The sequence below is a fragment of the Tympanuchus pallidicinctus genome, unplaced genomic scaffold, assembly GCF_026119805.1.
Source record: "Tympanuchus pallidicinctus isolate F22 unplaced genomic scaffold, pur_lepc_1.0 scaffold11, whole genome shotgun sequence".
NCBI lineage: Eukaryota > Metazoa > Chordata > Aves > Galliformes > Phasianidae > Tympanuchus > Tympanuchus pallidicinctus.
The window spans coordinates 4,744,773-4,763,628 of NW_026294627.1; the positions used below are offsets into that span (position 1 = coordinate 4,744,773).

The following is an 18,856-nucleotide window of genomic DNA, read 5'->3' on the forward strand; positions in this document are numbered from 1 at the left end:
ACTCTATGGTGTGGCACTTGATTATGTTATGAAAGGAATTCTTTGATTATCAGCAAAATGACCATTGGAAATTGCTCCTAATCCTTCTTTTCTTTCTTTCTTTTTTTTTTTTTTTAACAAGTTAGCGGAATTTTATATATTTACTTGATTTCCAGCTAGAAAAGACACAGAGGAAAACGTTGGAAGAGTTCTTTTGAGTCTTGTGTTGTGTCACTAATAAGATCTCTTGGTTTTTTTTAATGAGCACTACCATTCACTTAGAAGACAACGTTGTTAGGTTTGTGAAATAAGCCTTCATCATAATGTCAAGTACCAAAGGAAATGGCAAATTTGATTTTTTTTCTGCACTCCAGTATTTAGAAATTTATTGTGTTTAAAGCTAAAAGGCAGGGTGTTTCTGGTTATGTAATCTGGTCTACTGTGTAGACCAAGGAATCTTAGCCTCTTATGCATTCGCTTCATAATTTCCTAATTTGCCTTCCTTATTTCTTATTGCATACGATTAAGATCTCAAGCTGCTTAGCTTGTTGGATCAGACAGATTCAGAGTTAATCATGATGGAGTTTTTAATCAGGTCATAAATTTATGGAAACCACACCTTGCTTCCCATTTTGGGTAAAAGAACTTCTGCTTCGTTTTGATTGAGGATGCAAAAACAACATTGCTTTTATTCAATTTATTCAAGAAATGTGAGACTTTCTGTTAGAATGATTTTTCTCCAAAGAATTCCAAGAAGTTACATTTTTCACTTAAGACTTAAAACTTTGGTTTCATTAAATTGTCAATCAAGGCTTTGCCTGAGTATTGACCTCATAATTCCTAAAATGTCTATATCTGGGAATACTAATATAGTATCTGGGTTACAATGATGAAGGCTTACTTCTGTAATGAGACATCAGTGCCACTAAGATTGACTGTTCATTAAGTTTAAAAGCAGCAAAAAAATGCACTCTTGAAAGAAGATAAGGGTTTAAAAAACGAAAGCAAAAAATCACAGACAATAGAGGAAGTAAATCTGAAAAAAAGAGAAAAGCTGTCCTCAAAATGAAAGGATCATTTAAACAGCTGCAAAAACTGTAAGGTGATGGATAATTATCATTAAAAGTCCTTTGTTTCTGTTCCTTGTAGCTGATTTTAACTTTTTAATTGTTTCTACTAAAAAGAAAAAGAAAAGGGAGAAAGGAAGAAGGAGATACAGTATAAGAAAAGACAGTGACAGTCCATTAGTTAGACAGGCATCCAGCAGAGAGCAGACCTTCTCTAATAAGCATGTAAGATATATATTGAAATTAATTAGTGTGCCTTTTTGGTCTGCTTTGGAAGACAGATGTCTTCCTATTCCATTTATTTTTTTATTATACAAGTTAACTTTTTTGTTTTAAGCCCTGACAGTAAAACAATTTTCACTGAGGTATTCATGCCTGCCACCTTCATTCTATGGGTTTTTGGGGGAAAAAAAAACGATGCTTAGCAAAACAGGATATATTATGAATATTCCTCTCCAGTATTCTTCCTGTCTAGAATTCCAGACAGGAGAGGCTGGCTGCACATGTGTCAATTCCGTGGCAGGCAGGTGACACTGGCAGAAATAAAGACATCGAATAATACGAGCAGACACTAAAATGCAACAGAGCAAATCAAATACAGATCTCATAGTTCTAAACAAGATCTTATTTCAGCTACAGAAGAGACTATAATGAACTTAAATGTATAAGTGAGAATAGTTTATGTGCTACACCAATGCTCAGGATACAAAAGCACAAAGACAAAATGAATATTGGGATATATTTTAAGAAAAATGTCACTTCTTGCTGCTAGATTTCCTCACTGAACACAAATCAGATGCACTGAAAGATACCTGAACAAGAGCCAGGTGACCATGTTTCTTCTCTAACTTCTATGACCAAGAAACTGTGACCTTCAAAATGAGCCTTGAATGAGGCTGAGGCAATTATTTTTTAAATAATGTCTGTGTAGCTGATTATTGCATATCAATTCAAGTGTTTAACTATTGAAAATGCCACTTAATACCCATTGCAATCTTCATAGCTATAAACAGAGAGTAGAGATTGCACTCTCCCTATGCAATACCTTGGGATTTGCTGACGAATGTGCCTTTAAAATGGGAAGGTATTTCGAAAGTCTTTGTTGCTGACCATTTTAAAAAAGACTTAAAATCTTTTGGGAAGTTAATTATCATATTGATAATTCTACTAAACCCTATAGATCCCTTGATTGCAACATTTATAATTAGGTTTCTTCACATAATTTTTATAATTAAGATGATTGCCAACTACTGCAGTGCTATCTATTAAAACTACCTGGTTCTTACTATAATAGGTTCTCAGGAGTAATTTACATGGTGATCACATAAGGAAATTTATTACCCATGCAATCATAGTATGGCAACACTTCTGGCAGATTTTCATTTGTGCCAGCTAAAAATATTTGGAACAGTAATTTCAATATAAGAGACATTTGCAATCTCATTGTACGTATGATAAAGCTGATGACAAGCTTTCACTAAAGTTACTTGCTGTAATTAATCTATTGGTAAAGATGAAATAGTTGAACATTTACCATAATTTATCCACTTTCTTTTGCTTTTCCTTTTCGTTGGATTTTTTTTTTTTTTAATGTATTTTATTCATGTTCTGGATTTTTTTTAGCTGATTTTTTTTTTTTTTTTTCCAAAAAACTATGTGTTTCTGGTGATAAAAATTGTATCCTTTTGGCCTAATAATTTGCATCTGAAAAAAATGCAGTATATCCTTTACTTAATTGGTTTTAATTGAATTATTTAATGTGAGCGCAAAGCACAGAAAAGTACCAAATCATCTTCAGCCATAAGTTTTAATGAAACTGAATGTCATTTTTAAATTACTGGGCTTTTGTAAGTTGTGTATGGATTAGCCCAGAATGCTGTCAGTGAAGGGCATAATTTTCTTCTACTTTTTCTTTGTTGTTGAATTCGTTTTAAATTCACTGGGGAATGGAAGCATTGCTTTCCGCTGTTGTTTTTTTAAAAAAAAAAATTGTTGCATTTTGAACTTGAAATAAAATAGCAACATTTCAGGCTAATAGAATGTGGTATTTACCTGTGTAGTACAAAAATATAATAGTTTCTGGTAAGACTGAAGTATTGTGCAGGCAGTTTAGGACATTCCTTGATTGTGTTTGCTGACAATTTCCTAATGATCTTTGGTGGAATAAAGAAGCATAATTCTCTGCTTGACTTGCTTCTCATGAAGAGGGGAGAATTGGTCTAAAATGTGATAGTAGCTGGGATCATAAGTTGGTTGATTTCATGATTCAAAGGAAGTCTGAAAAGGCAGCCAGCAAGTTATGACTGGAGTCTTCAGAAGAACTGTCTTCTTCATCTTTTTGGAAAACTGCTAAGCAATATTGCTTGGGATCCAGCCACAGAGATATACAGCCCATGAAAAATTGATGATTTCTAAATAAAACTTACTGAGAACTAAGGAAGAAACCATCCTGTTTGGCAGGAAGACAAAGAATTCAGCATAAGGCTTCCTAGGCTAAGCAAAGAGCTTCTGGGATATAGACAAGCTTTCCTTGCCTGCATAGTGATGAAATCAGAAAGCTGATGAGTTTGAGCTAAGTTTTACAATGGTCATAAAGAATAATAGAAAGTAATTCTGCAGGTGTGCTCATTTAAAAAATGAAGGTAAAATTTGATGGAGGGCAAAACTGACTGGGATGAGAATGTAATGGCAGACAATATAGAAAAAGCTTAAGTACATCATCATCATCTTTGCCAGGCACTGAAGGGACCAGGAAGAAATTTATCGAAACCAAATCATGTACTTGACCAGACTGACTGCCTTTTCTGAGTAAGTGGCAAGTTGTATGAATGAGGATTGCTGTATGCAATGACTGTCCTGTACCAATCAGTGTCACAGTGTAGGGGGCTCCCTCAAGCAGGAATGGCTCTTTGATGGGTGAAAATACAGCTGGCTTGAAAGGACAATGCCATAACTGACACAGTGTGTATCAGATCTATTGTGGGGTGCATGGCAATACTTCTGTACCATTAGCTGCCTTGGGGAGTGGCTGCAAAGGTATTCCAGGCCATGACACTCCTCTTCTCTAGGCAGATCAAAGCTGCAGAATACAGGGAACATATTTTAAAACTCCTCCAGCAGCCTTTCCTTTAAATGTGAGGAAATGCTGAGGAAATGTATTCAGTTAATCTGAAGCTGGAAAGAAAGTATGATTTGGAGAGCTTTGGAGTCCTTCTTGGTAGCTTTTTGTATGTCTCCTGGATTATGTGCTGCCGGCTTGCTCTTTAGCCTTCTCTCAGCGCAGTATGAACAACATGCATGCAACAGCAAACTTTGCTAAGACTTTTGACACGATCTCTCACAGAACTCTCATTTGAAAGCTGCATTAAAAGATGGTTTTGGGCTGGGAACTGACTGAGCCAGTAGACTCAAAGGGTTGTGATTGTCATTTGACATCTGTCAGGCAGGAAATGATGAGCAGAGCACTCAGAATTCATTGGGCGTCTGTTGAGTATCTTCATCAGTGACCTAGATTCTGACACAAAGTGCACCATCAGCAAATTTGTGGATGATAAATTAAGGTGGAGTTAACATGATGAATGGCAGAGCTGTATTCCAGAGAGATCGTGATAAAGCTCGAGGACTGGTCCATATTGACCTCATGAAGTTCAGTAAGAAGTCTGAAGTTCTACAGCTGGGGTGGAACAGCAGTGCAACTAATATGTGCTGTGCAACAAATACCTGAATTGCAACTGCACTGAAAATATCCTGGAGGTTGCAGCAGATGCTGGGCTAGACATGGACCAGAAGTGAACTCTCTCTTCCATGGATACTGAGCTACATTAAGAGAGAAACAGCCAGCAGGGAAAGACAAGTTATGTTATTGAAGACTGACTAATTCCTGCTTTTCTACTTCAAGAAGGACATGGATAAACAGGAAAGAGTTCAACAGATTCTCAGAATTGTAAATCACATGGAAGTTACAGAGATGTTGAAAGAGATGGGGCTTGTTTAATGCTGTGAAGAAGAGAGTAACGGTCAGTCTAGAAATGCCTTACAACTATTCAGTGGCAAAGATGATGAAAAGAAACTTTAGTCAGAGGTATCAAGTAATGCAAGAAAGACCAAAGGCCACAAGTAATGGTTTTGCATGTTTCAATTTCAGTTTGAGAAGAAAAAAGAAAGACACCAGGCGGGTGGAGTAATGCTGGAGCTCATTGCTCAGAGTTGTGAAATATCATTCCTTTGAGATTAAGATTTCACTAGGTAGTGCCATGGTTGGTCTGATCTATTGTTGACAGTAATCCTGCTTTAAGTATGAGACTGGATGAGATGACCTACAGAGATTCTTTGTAACCAACTTTTCTGTGACATTGGGAAGAAATAAGTGGTTAGTCTTTTCATTGTTATTACGGATTATTCACTACTAATAGAGCAGACTTACTCTTTAGCATATCTGCCTTTCTAAATCGAGAAAAAAAATGAAATTACATTCTAAAAATCCCATAGTTTTAGATGGTGATTTTTTCTGGCTTTTACAAACAACATGGGCAAAAGATGCATAAAATAAAGAACTAATGTGTATTTACTTCCTTTTTAACTTCAGAAAATAGCAGCATCAAACTGTTGTACTTCAGTGGATAAAAAAAAAAAATCACTTTAGCATTTAACTCTGAGTAGACCTTAAAAATTCCAGGATGGAAAAATTGTCTGAGTTATCTGATTTACTCTGGAAAGCATATTTGATTTCTTTTATATGCATCTTTGCAAAATAACGTTTTCTGGATGAGAAGGAGGTGCTGGGTATTAGGAGGAAGAAAATGGAGAACCATTAAGTCTAAGTCTCATGGGAAATTTTCCCTATATTGAAAATAGTTCCTTCACTGTTTCCTGGTTGCTTACATAAACCTGCTGGTTGAATTGAGGATATTTCATAGGAAAACCTTTAAAGTTGTATTTCTGCACACATTTGACTGTTCAGGATTAAAACATAACAAAAAAAAAAAAAAAAAGCTTTTTGTGTTATAAAACTATCAACAATTTTTTAACAGTGGTTTTGGTTTTTGATTAGTAGGGAAAAAGAGCTGCAGATTTGAGTAGTATTCCTTTGAGATATCGAGTGGGTTTGCTTAGATTATCCATTGACATAACACTGCATTTTTTAAAAGGGTATATGTGCTGAAAGGAGTTAGCTGCATTTCTTTCTAGTTTTTTTTGAGGGAACAGAATTGAAGTTCATGTCTCCCAGATGAAAAAGAGCATTGACTTAAGTAGGGCTTTCAAATTGTGAATTTTACACCACGTTTTTGACTAGATGTTGTGATATGAGTGATGAATAAAAGTTGTGTAGAAGTATGCTGGCGCAGGTATATGAATGTGACATATATTACCAGCTCTGAACAATCGAATTACTGTGCCTCACCTAAACTCAGCTTGTCATCTGCCTTAAAGAGGATTACATATAGTAACGTGGGGAGATTGATAATTTTATTTATTCTTCCTATTACATCATTTGTAACTTTGGTAGGTCAGTTGTTCCAGCTAGTATTTTAATGCTTTTTTTCTTTTTTCTTTTTTCCTGAAGCTGGATTTGTTTATCTAGGGATAGTAAAGGTGGCACATTTGTCTTGTTTTACAATCTAGTATAAATTGCAGCTGTTATTTGTAAAGAAAATTTAATTGACCTCTAGTGTTATCAAATTGAAATGTATATAATTTAAATCATAACAGTTTCATTATTTAAGGACTTCAGGAAGAATTACATGGCTTAGTTGATGTTAAAAATCATGATGATGTATTATGAATATTGTAATAGCCCACATGTAGCACAAGGCTTTTGAAATCTGCGAGATGATGAAGTTCAATCCCCGCAGTATTTCTACTACATTTGTGAAAATCTATCTAAATGCCAATAAATTTAAGTCTTTGGAAAAAAAAAAATGCAATTACACAGTAGAACTATTTCAGACTCTGTCCTCACACTGCAGTATTGCAAACCTTCTCATAACTTTGCAGTTCTGACTAGATTGTTTAAAAAAGCCAGCATGACCGAGCACATCATTATATGGCCAAAGCCTTATCTTTACTTATTTCATCAAGCTTTTTTGATGCATGCTTTGAATGCCCAGTCCTGTTAGATGAGAACTTTAGAAAGACTGGAGGACTGGAAGAGTGTTTTTGTCAAACAATTACAGTGAGATTGAGTGTGAAAATGCATGAGAAATTGTCACTGTGAGAATGGAAGCCACCAGCAGAGAGGACATATTTGTTGGGCAACCAAAATTAAGACAAGGAAGGACATAACTGAGAAATGGAGGAAGAGATGTGAGGAAGCAATAGTGAAAAGTATCATGAAGAAAAGCAACCATGAATTTCAATACTGCTGAACCAGCAGCTCCCTCAGACACTGACGTGTGACTTTTGGGATAATTGATAGCTGTACAAGAAGGCAGGAATAAGGAACAGAGGTAGAGGGCATATAGGAACGATTGCTAATAAGATGCTGGAGGGTCACATTAGGGTCATCTCTCTCTATGATAGTGTTCGGAAACTCAAAATTTCTGGGGTTGTATGACACATACATGATCCCTGAAGGCAGTCTGTTATATGCTCACAGTCGTTATTGCCTGTCCTGGAGGATGACAGCCTGCTGCTGCTTCCAGTTCCTCCACCTTTCATGTGGTAGAGGTCTCATGCTCTCATTCTTCAATTCTTCAATTTACAGTTCTGCTGATGATCATATGGATTTCAAAATATGGTGTTCCATAGTAGCATGGAACTTTTCTTGGTAGCTTTTTATCAACCTTAGCAATTATAGAAAAATAAAATAATACTATTCAAATTATACATTAAATGTTCACTTATAAAAAAAGTACATGAAGATTACCTGTATAACATTAAATTGGACGCTTGCTGAAATACAGTGCAACTGCACTTAGCTATGCTACCATCAGCAGTGGCTACTTTTAGAACTCTGTCAAAAGCTTTTGAGAAAAACAAGTCACCATTCTATTTTTTAGTCCTATGTTGTATACACATCAACTACTTTACATTTCATCTATTCAGTACAGACTTTATTTTAAAATAATTGTTAAATTTTAGAAATTAGTCACAATTTTCTGCTTAAGATTTTGTCTCACTGCCCCAAATTAATTTTAAATAATAACTTTTACTTTCAGATTTATTAATAATTAATGCTAAAGCTAATTTATTGCCGAGTCAGAAGATAATCCATTGTCTCTTGAGTAATCTGCACGTATTCATTGGGCCTGTCAAAGATTTCCAAGGAACAGGAGTTGACTTTCTAATAGTGTCGGTGAAATCAAATTAATCCTTAACTCTTAAAAATAAACAAATAAATAATTTAATAATTCAGAACTTCACTTACAGAATCATATAATCATTGAATCACCAAGGTTAAGAAAGGCCTCCAAGATCATCCAATTCAATGATCTACCTACTACCACTATTTCCCACTAAACCACATCCCTTAGTACAACATCTAAATTTTTCTTGAACACTTCTAGGGTCAGTGACTGCACCAGTTCCCTAGGCAGCTCTTTTCTGTGTCAGATCACTCTTTTTGAGAATAATTTTCTTCCTACTATCCAACCTGAACCTTCCCTGGTGCGACTTAAGGCCAGTATTCAAGGTGTGGCCTCACCAGATCTGAATACAGAGGAGCAATCACTTCCCTGCTCCTGCTGGCAGCACTGTTTCTGATACAAGCCAGGATGCTGTTAGCCTTCTTGGCTACCTGGGCACACTGCTGGCTTATGGTTAGCTGAGCATCAATCAACACCCCCAGGTCTATTTCCTCCACACAGTGTTCCAGCCACTCTGCCCCAAGCCTGTAGCATTGCCTGGGGTTGTTGTGGCCAAATGTAGGACCCAGCACTTGGTCTTGTTGAACTTCATCCCATTGGCCTCAGCCCAGCGATCCATTCTGTCCAGATTCTCATGGAGATTTTTGAAATACGTAGTAGGATTGGCAGTTACAATACAGACAGAAAATGTGCATGATATTTAATAGTGCACAAAGAAGTTAAGTGCAGAGCACATGTATCCATGGACAAAGACTTTTTAAAGCAGGTATTACCACTTAAGAAAGACACACGGGGATAATTGTAATTAATTCTGTGACAGCGTCATCTCAAAACTCAAGAACAGCCTATAACAATAGAAGTAGTTAGAACATCTGATAGGAAAGGAAGCAAGTAGTAAGCCTAGTCTTTTTTGTGTGAGTCTGTGATTTATCCAATTATTGAATACTATATGGATTCAACTGGATATAGCTCCAGACAAAGTTGACAGAGAAATAAGCAATTCCAGTATAGGTGGAAAGATGTGAGGGAGAACTAGAGCAGAGATCTGTAAAAGTACCCATATGATGGAGAAGACAGCCGACACTTACTTCTACCTCAAAGGCAGGGAGTTTGCAATACATTGCCAAGTAAGCTTAAAACAGAGAAAAATAAATGATTTTGAAATGTTCCCATATGTTGTCAGTGTGTAACAGACTTACGATACACAGAGGTAGAGATTTTTGGTATGTCGTGTTTTATTTGCAAGACTCATTGCCACACGGTGTTGCTATGCTTAGGAATCTGCGTTTAAATACAGATAAGTGCACAAATTCACAGTGGAGAGGCCAACTAAATGCAGCTTGCTTGGCTTTTGCTTCGGGTCCCTAACTTGTTAATTTTCAGCAGCTGAGCAGGGAAGAGCTGTTCTTTACAGTCCCTATTTCCTAAATATCCCTGCAAAAGACTAGCTACTAGTGCAGACAGGCTGCAGTCTGGCATCTCACCATTCCTGGGTGAAGCATCCTTCTTTTCCATTACTGAAACAGAAAATCGTTACTGAGTTTTTATCAAATTAAGCAGTCATTTTGTTTCCTAAGTCCTAATGTGTAAGTCTAATGAGCGTAGAAGTAGGAGTAGAATATTAAAAGATCTAAATTATAGTGTTATATCTTCTTGTAGGCCATTCCACTCAAGAACATGATTACAGTGATTAAATTGTATTATAAAGCATATCAAGGCATCCTTACTTTTCATTGCAGTGTTGAAATATTGGTATGATATTAAGCATTTGTTTTGCAATTGCAAAAAAAAGTGCAAACTTTAAGGCTCATGAACATAGCAGTTATTAATGAAGGAGCTGAGAAACCATTGGTTATGATCAGTCATGGGAGGTTCAGGTTCGATATCAGGAAAAGGTTCTTCACCAAGAAGTTGGTTGAGTACTGAAAAAAGAGTTCAAGAAACACCTGGGCTCTCAGACATACAGTCTGATTTCAGAGTGGTGTTGTGTGGAGCCAGGAGTTGGCCTTGGTGATCCTTGGGGGTCCATTCCAACTCGGGATATTCCATGATTCCATGATTCTGTGATTTTCTGATTATGAAAGTACTCCCAGAATCAACTGGACTAATGTCCTTCAGGTATTTTCTTCCAGCTCTTCGCACACATTGTCTGTCAGTTGAAATAAACTTGTTCTATGAGTATTTTGGTCTTATTCAAATTGCTAGGGTGTAACCTGTGAAAAAAACTCAACTCTTGGTTTTAAATAAACTGTTCTGAACAAGAAGGTGCATGGTTCTCCTAGAAAGTCATATGAATGAGAAACTTAAGAAATCAAAAGACACGTATATATGAGTCACTGCTCTGGAAGCCTTCATTTCTATTAAATTGCCTTTGATTTTTGTTTTATTGGTGATGTACTTTCAAAGACATCTCTTTTCACACTGAACACTAGAATGTGTTAGCAATAATAATATATTACTTGTTGTTACTGAACTTGAATGCAATTAAGAATTACTCCAGAGTAAAAAAGATATTATTATTGAAGACTTGTAGCATTGTAAAACTTATTTTCTCTTGCATTCAATTCAGCATTTCCTGACTAGTTCTGCAGACACAGTATGCTGTGAGAGCTTTGCCGGTTGCTTTCCATATCATAAAAGGTTTTAAAATCCCAAAAGTGAACTGTTCACATTTAATGCGCTTCATGCTAGCAACTGAATCCTACCAAACAGGATTCTGCACTAAAGAAAAAAGTTAAAATTCAGTTGAGCACCATGGATGTTGATGAGCACTGTTTTAGTAAGGACATTTTCTTTTAACGTCTGTTGTGCAGTAAAGCCAACCTGAAATAATAACACAGTGATGTTACAAACAAGGAAAAACAAAGACTGCAAACGAATGGGAAGATTTTCTCTCCTTACACAATCTTTTATGAAATAAATAAATAGATCCATTATCAGATCAAAATCAATCTGCTACCTCTCTGTTGCTGTTTGCTGCTCCACCAATTAGTCGAACCTTTCAGTAGAGATCTTACCTCATTGCAGCTATGCTCTACACTGATTAACAGTCCCAGCTTTCAAACTTTTGGGAGCAGAAAAGTAATTTAGTGCTATCTGCTACTCAGACTACCATTTAAAAGCTTACCTTGTGATATGCAGTAGCTTGATTCTCCAGTCAGTGAATTATCTGCGCTGGCTCAAGAAAAGCTATGCTCCTGCTTATGTTTTCTGATGCTTTTCCTCTGTTGTTGTACACCTGATTCTCATACTCACTTAATTATTCCTGTCTGTGTAGAGCCAATAGCTGTTGCTCTCATTTATCACAGAACTTACTTAGCTCACAGATAAAGGCAGAGAACTGTAATATGTTTGTCCCTAAAAAAAAAAAGAAAAGAAAAAAAAACGCAGCTTAAGAGCAGAAAGGAAGCAGTTCTAAGATGTTACAGAAGCAGTTTTTTTTCCACATAGACTCATATTTGAAAATCACTAAAAATAAACTATTAAATTTATCCAAAATTATTCATTAACATTTACCCTATTTGACATTTTAAGAGTATAATTTATAAATATTATACAAAATTAAGATAATAGACAAAGTACATTCTATAACACAGTTCTTTGTCCTTCTTCATGTTAAAAATAACAATGTTTCTTTAATGTTCATTTTAAATAAAACAAACCTTCTGAAGCTGTACCTGCTGTATCTAGGGGTGATGCAATTGCAAATAAGCTGCTATGATTCAGTACTTAAAGAATACATAGCCATCTTTTACATGTTTGTTATGGCATGGTAAATGACCTGCTGCCTGTATTTAAAACTCACTTGAGGAATGATAAAATCAGATCTCAGTATTTATGTTCAGCTTGGCTTTTCACTACTCTGCGTGAAAAGTTGAGATGATCTTGCGTTTTTTTTTTTCAGAATGGAACATTAGAAACAGTTTATAAAGAGAAATCTTTTATGATCTCCTTATCCTATGCTTATCCTATGCTTAGAGAGAAAAGTCTGTCTCTGTCATAGGTCTGGAAAAGAAGAAATGTGAGACAGGATATACCAGGTGGGCTGATTCTATTGGACAGAAGTTCATTATTCTCCTACCAGCTAGTGGAAATAGAAATGAGGAAATGCTACATTCATTTAATGAAGCTGGGTGATCTTCTTAATTTTTGTTTTTGTGGTGGGGATTGTTGTCTTCCACAGTTGGCAGGCCCTCTGGAAGGTAAGTTCTAGTTTGCATAGGGAAGAAGGTAAAGTGTTAGGAGGAGATTTTAAGATACTCTGTTGCAGCAAGTATTACTTTAAAGGATTAATGGCCTAAATAAAACACAGTTTTCATGACTAGGACAGTCATCTGTCCTGTACATTTTAATCATTTTCTGCTTTTCTGCCATTTTCAACTTTGAGTTATTTTTTTCTCTACTTAATTGTCATTTGCGAATCAAACTGAGAGATAAAATAAGTTTATACTGATCTGACCCAGACCTTTGATGCTGTGTACCACTTATTTTCAAGCACTTGCTTTTCTTGCTTTTCCTTTTCTAATACAATGTTTAGCCAGAGTCCAACTCTGCAATTGGCAGAATTAGCATTCAGCAACCTATCTGTCTGGATGAAGTTATCTAAGGAACATGTTCAGTCCATGGTCTTAACGACAACAAAGGATGACATCTGATGGCAAGTAGATGGTTATGACAATTTCTGTACAGTTACAGGCCTTTAAAATAAGGGCATTCGTATTTTGAATTAACCGATGCCTGGAATTCTGTTCCAAAGAAAGAATTAAAATGATAAGTTTGAATTCCTGTCCTTAACCACAAGAATTCTCTTCGGCCCAATTACAGATGGTCTGTTGTTAGCTATGTCACAGCGTCATTTGTGTTATAGCAACAAGAACTAGCAATTGTCAGCACAGTCACTTTTGAAAGAATTGTTCCGATTTTTTGTTATCCTTCCATTCAGCAAGACTGAAAGGAGTGCAAAACACTAAATACTAAACATTTTAAAATTTGCTGAGTTCCGAGATGATATTTGCTAGTGATGTGTGTTTATGTTTAAAGGAGAAATTTGATTTCAGTATCTAGATTGATGTGGAATGTTTCTCTCCATTTTGCTTCTGGAAGCAGTTTGTAACTGCTCGTTAATGTAGCAATCTCTTATATCTATCCATCACTATGGCATGATTTGTGTCTAAGCACAAGCTTGGATGGTCACTCACTGTTGACTCAATTGTAGTTCTAGCATTCACAGTATATTTAAAGGCCAGCAACACTCATGTCATCTGCCACTCAAAGATGAGTAACTTGTCTTTAGTAAGTAAGGAAGTTGTTTGTGGACTGGTTAGTTTCTTAAGACACAGAGAAATCTACAGGTTGTATTCTTCTTCCTGCACTGAGGCAATATTTCTTCAGTTTTCACAGTAGGTATAATTCATATTTGATATTTGTATTTGTTCTTTCTTTAATACATTGTCTAAAAACAAAAGAGTTTTTTGAGGGCATAAAAGGAAGTACTGGTCTAAAACACAATAAATAATAGAAATGTGGTCTTTTTTTTTAATTTCCTTTAGATTTTTGGTGTTGAAAAAAGCAATTGATTTAGTAGATAAATTATTAAATTCACACCTCTGAGGCAAGTGTAAAATAAACTGAGAAAAAATAATTGCTGCTGTAAGTATATTTTTAAAAGGATTGTACTGTATGATTGACAGAATGCTTTATAACCAAATGAATTACAACTGTGCTATTTTGATAGTTGGTAACCTTGAATTGCTGATTTTTTAACTGTAAAGTTTTCCCTGGGAAAGTCGGGAACAGAGAATTCTCAAAACGTATGTCAGATTGCTATGAATAATTTTACTAGCATTTAGTGAGACCAGTTTTTCTGTAAAGCAGCTACTCCTTTTCCCCCAAAGGATGAAACCAGAAACTAACAACAAAGGAAAATTTGTTCTCTGTATCTGCCAGTGCATCCACAACTATAATAAATTTTGGTACTTGTGAAAGTCACAGCAAAACCACACCCATATGAGGCACGGGAGAGCCAGAAGAACCGAAAGAGTTTCATTAACTGCTTGGCCTCTATGTGTTTTCAGGTTTGCGATTTTCATCTGGCTGATGCTGTATTGCTGTGATCAGAGACAGTGCCATATGCTGGATCTTCTGGCAGAAGCTAGGATATGACAGCAATTACATCTTGGCACTCTTTTAGAGCAGAAACTTAGGAAATTATGAGTCAAGTTTCACTCTGCCAGTAGGCCCAGAGGTATCTGCTAGGGCCCACACAGTAGCTGGAGAAGTTGTATGGCAGAAAATGTATTAGATGGTGCATTTCTTCTGAAAGCTGCTGGTTGTCTCCTGTGGATCTCAACCTGGTACTACATCCCCTCTTCCCCTTTCCCCAGGGGCTCCCTAGGAAATTCATGGTAAGTATTGCCTCGTCAAGCTGCTGGCCTCTAGACAGCAGAAGAGAAACAAAAAATGACCTCTCAGTATCAATTCTAGGACATTAATCCTTGTATCTGACCTCACAGGCTGCTGTCCGTTTGGTTTGGAGCAGCAGAGTGAAATGTCTGTAGCTTTGTCAACGGGGTTACTTGTTTGAGATGCGGTGTGCATAATCACGTGTTGAAGGCTGAATCTGTAAAGAGAGCAAATGAAATTTGCTTAAAGTGAATTGATGGCCAGTGAGATGAATGGCTTACATACTTTGTTACCATCTCTACAGTGTTCTAGGATATGGCTCACTTTGACCACAGCTCTGCTGGTAAGCCTTCAGGATGCTGGGCAGGAGAATGGTATTTTGACAAATAATATGTAACTTCAGTTTAAATTATTAGTGAAAAAGATCCCTTTTCAGGAAATAAGCATCATATTATCTTTTAAGTGGTAACATAAATAATGCATAAAGTTAATAAAATCACAGAAAGCTGTTAGATCAAAAAAGAAAAAAAGAAAAAAAAAAAAGCAGAAAGAAAGAAAGAAAGCAGAGCATTTGGGAAAAATTGTCACTGAACTTCAGAGATAAGGTATTCCCTTTCAGTACCACATGTCCCATAATCACTTTCATGTCACACTTCTGTTGGGTCTGTATATGCAATTGCTCATATGCTGTAATATTGTGTTTCAATTCTGATGTTTCCTTTAACAGCACACTTTACTTGTCAAAAAAGCCCTACTGAAAGGATCTTGACAGATTTGCTGTGCATGCTTTTAAACTTATTGCTGTGTTTTCTTTATGTTCTCAGCCACTAATATGCACCTGATCTTTTGTCTCTGTATCACCAGGCCTCCTGAACCTGTTTACAGCACTGTGAACAAACTGTGTGATAAACCACCTTCTCCTAGGCACTATTCCCCTGTCGAGTGTGACAAAAACTTCCTTCTTACAGCTCCCTATCCCCACTACCACATAGGCCTGCTCCCTGACTCTGAGATCACCAGGTACTGCATGCGCTTCTTCCTCACCTCCTTCGTTAGAGTGCATGAACATCGCTAGGTTTATCTCATAGTTTGCACCTTCACCATAGATCTTTTTCTACAGCTTGTGCTTATTTTTAACCACGCTTTCACATTTGCACCACTGGAAGATATATGCTACTTTAGTATATAATTTTGGTCATCCAAAATCCAGTGATGATTACAGACAATGTTTTAATCCATTGGAATGGTGCTCTAAAATAGGCTATGTCATATCTATCACATTTTACAACTTAATTCAGTATACATTCTTCTGTAATTATGTAAAATGACTAAGATTTCACTGAAAGCTGTAGTAATTTAGTTGGAATTCAATCATTTTGTTTCTGTGTTGTGCATAGTTTTTTTTACTATCTTTGGATTTATAGAATAGCTGCCTAAGCCTCTGAAAGAAAATGAGCACACACAAAAAATTAAAAAATTAAAAAAATAAACAAACCCACCTCACCAAGTCATAGCTGAGAGTATATTTAAAATTTAGCAATCTATAGGCTAGCTGTGCTCTTAGAATACAGTGAGTAAAACCTACAATAATGAACATTTCCGTAATTGAAAAAAATGGAAGGCATTGCTATAAAATAGTCAGTGATTACCTTCAAGAAAAAGGTAAAAAAAAAAAGTTAAGAAATAAATTACACTGTTCAAAACTATATGCTACTATAACTTAGTGAGGTATTCTTCTGTAGCTTATTAAACTATTTACAAATAGGATCTAGGAGGCAAGAGTTAGGCACAAGTTTTCAAGTAGGTATTGTGTGCTTCCTTTGTCAGGATAATAAATGGAAAAAACCTTTTATATTCTGCAGCAGAAGAAAAAATAATTGTATTTGAAACTTTGATCATAGACATTTATCACAAATATATATATACATATATACTTTTCAAAGAGAAGAGAACCGTGGGAAGAAGAGAGCATAAGTTTGTAAGTGGAAAATAAAATGATAAATTAATGTAAGATATAATAACAGGAAAGAAACCTTGGAGATTAGAAAAACATCTGTGAAAGGCATTGCAGTACTATAAAATAGAAAGATAAATTAAAAAAAAAAAAAACAAGACTTGCTAGTGACGAATGCAGCAGATGTGGTGGGACTTTACAGAAGCTGTTGGTTTCTTATGATGAAAACTGTGTGGCTTCTAGAGTTTGTAAAATGCTTAATCACTGCACAAAGTGATTAGTCCAGCTGTTGAGACCAGTGCAAAAATAGTTGAAAAACATTCATAAGGACAACATTTTATAAAGGTGCTAAGCACTAATAGATCTGTCCACAATATCTGAATGTCTCTGCAGATACTATTGTGAAGGAAGATCAAAAAGTAGTAAAATGACCTCAGGTCTTTAGGTACACAAATAGTTTGTCTGCAATATCATAATGTTTCTGAGTGTTTAGAGACAGACAACAGAAGAGATCATTATAAAAGTATTCCTAATCAACAGCAGTCATTTTAAAAAGAAAAAACCTGAACTCAACCTGAATTCAAAAGCGGAACTAGTGGCATCTAGGGGAATTTGCTGCCATGTAAATGGAGTTTGTTAATCATAGACAGGTGCAATTCCTTGCCCAGTAAGTTATCTCTATAGTTAGGACTATCAGATCTATGGGGTTAGCATAGGGAAAAAAAGTTTGTTAAAGGGTATCGCCTTGCTGACCACCTACACCAATAATCAGGGAAGCCCTGGAGAGCAGAACTGGGCCATTTGTGTTGCTAGTAATTTTCTACATCCTTTTGTTTTAGTGTGTGATTGAACACTCACTTGGTCATCAGACATTTGATGATCTGACATCAGGACTTAAAAAACAGAGGTTTGTTCAACTGTCAGCTAACAGTTCTCCTGAATAACAAGGTTTTATTTCTCATCATTCCAGTTCAACATAAAATTAAGCCCTATTCCCTGTACATTTAACCAGTTTCAGTATTCCAACAAAAACTGCAGAGAGATAACAAAAAGATGAGAAAAGACACAACTCATGGTTTAATGCTCTGCAATATGCTTTGCTACATGCTGCGACAGAGGCGACTGATTGCTATCATTTATTCTTCCTTCCCACTGTGCAATTACATCTAGATTGGAAATATGACCATTTCTGATATTCGCAAATGCTGTCATTTTTTCCCCTGGACTCTTTGAATGACCATGGAGGAAGCCATTCTAAATATTTTTCACCAATATGCCTTTGGTGACGAAAGAGAAAGCATTATGAGGTATACCATAATCCAATCTCCAAAACAGACTCAGTATTTACATTTGGATGCTGTATAATAGGGAAGTATTAAGCTCATTTTAAACCTAATAGAAGTGGCTATGTTTTAAAAGTGTTCATTGTGCACAGCCTTAAATTTCAGAAAAGTACTGTTGTCTAATGGGATGTGATTTGTTGAATCCATATAAAGACCTTCTTCTAAATCTGCAGCTGTGCTACCACTATGTCTGTTGAAAACTGTTCTACCAAAGAAAATCCTCCAAATATCACCCAAGTATCTTGAAAGATCTGCATTTATCTACCTAAATTCCATGAAGCCCTGTTTCTCCAGGTTATTTACTTTCTTGCTCTCCAGTCAAACGTGAAGAGTTCTTGGTCTTCTTGCAGGCTTCCTTGACATAGTTTTTCATTAGAATTTGTCAGCCCTAGGCTTGTGGAGGAAGTTGCAGGGATTGTTTGCTTGTTTTGGTAACTGCAGTCATTGTCATATCTCTGTGTTCCAATACTGAGAATCTGCTGGTGAACTTCAAATCATTTGATTTGAAAAATAACTCTTCCAGAGGAAGAGGAACATGATGTCTTGTTCTCCCAACTTAAATGCTTGTAAGCCAGCCAACTCCTTTCAAATTGCTGCTCCAGATAATTTGTCAGCCACTCCTCAGATGATCACTTTGTCAAGGCTCATTAACTTAATAGGAAAAGAGAATTCATAGGCCAAAGCTTTATTTGTCTATAATAAATTTGAGTTTATAACCTTTGCTTTAATGGTGATCTGTCTGGGTCTCTGTGTAGCTTAGCAGTCTAGGAGAATATACTCCAATTTTAGGATGAAAGTAGTTTGGTT

General features: G+C 36.1%; 1 protein-coding gene across 20 annotated transcripts in view; it reads left to right on the forward strand.

The window, feature by feature from the left end:
• Nucleotides 1-18,856, forward strand: part of DLG2 (discs large MAGUK scaffold protein 2) — a 986,929-nt gene that overhangs the window by 707,672 nt on the left and 260,401 nt on the right. For 17 of the 20 annotated variants that reach the window (XM_052669729.1, XM_052669569.1, XM_052669635.1 and 14 more), the window contains one exon: nt 15,617-15,772. The exons of the other annotated variants lie outside the window; for them this stretch is intronic. In XM_052669729.1, coding sequence (XP_052525689.1) covers nt 15,617-15,772 — 156 coding nt within the window. The remainder of the gene's footprint in view (nt 1-15,616; nt 15,773-18,856) is intronic. 20 annotated transcript variants of the gene reach the window in all.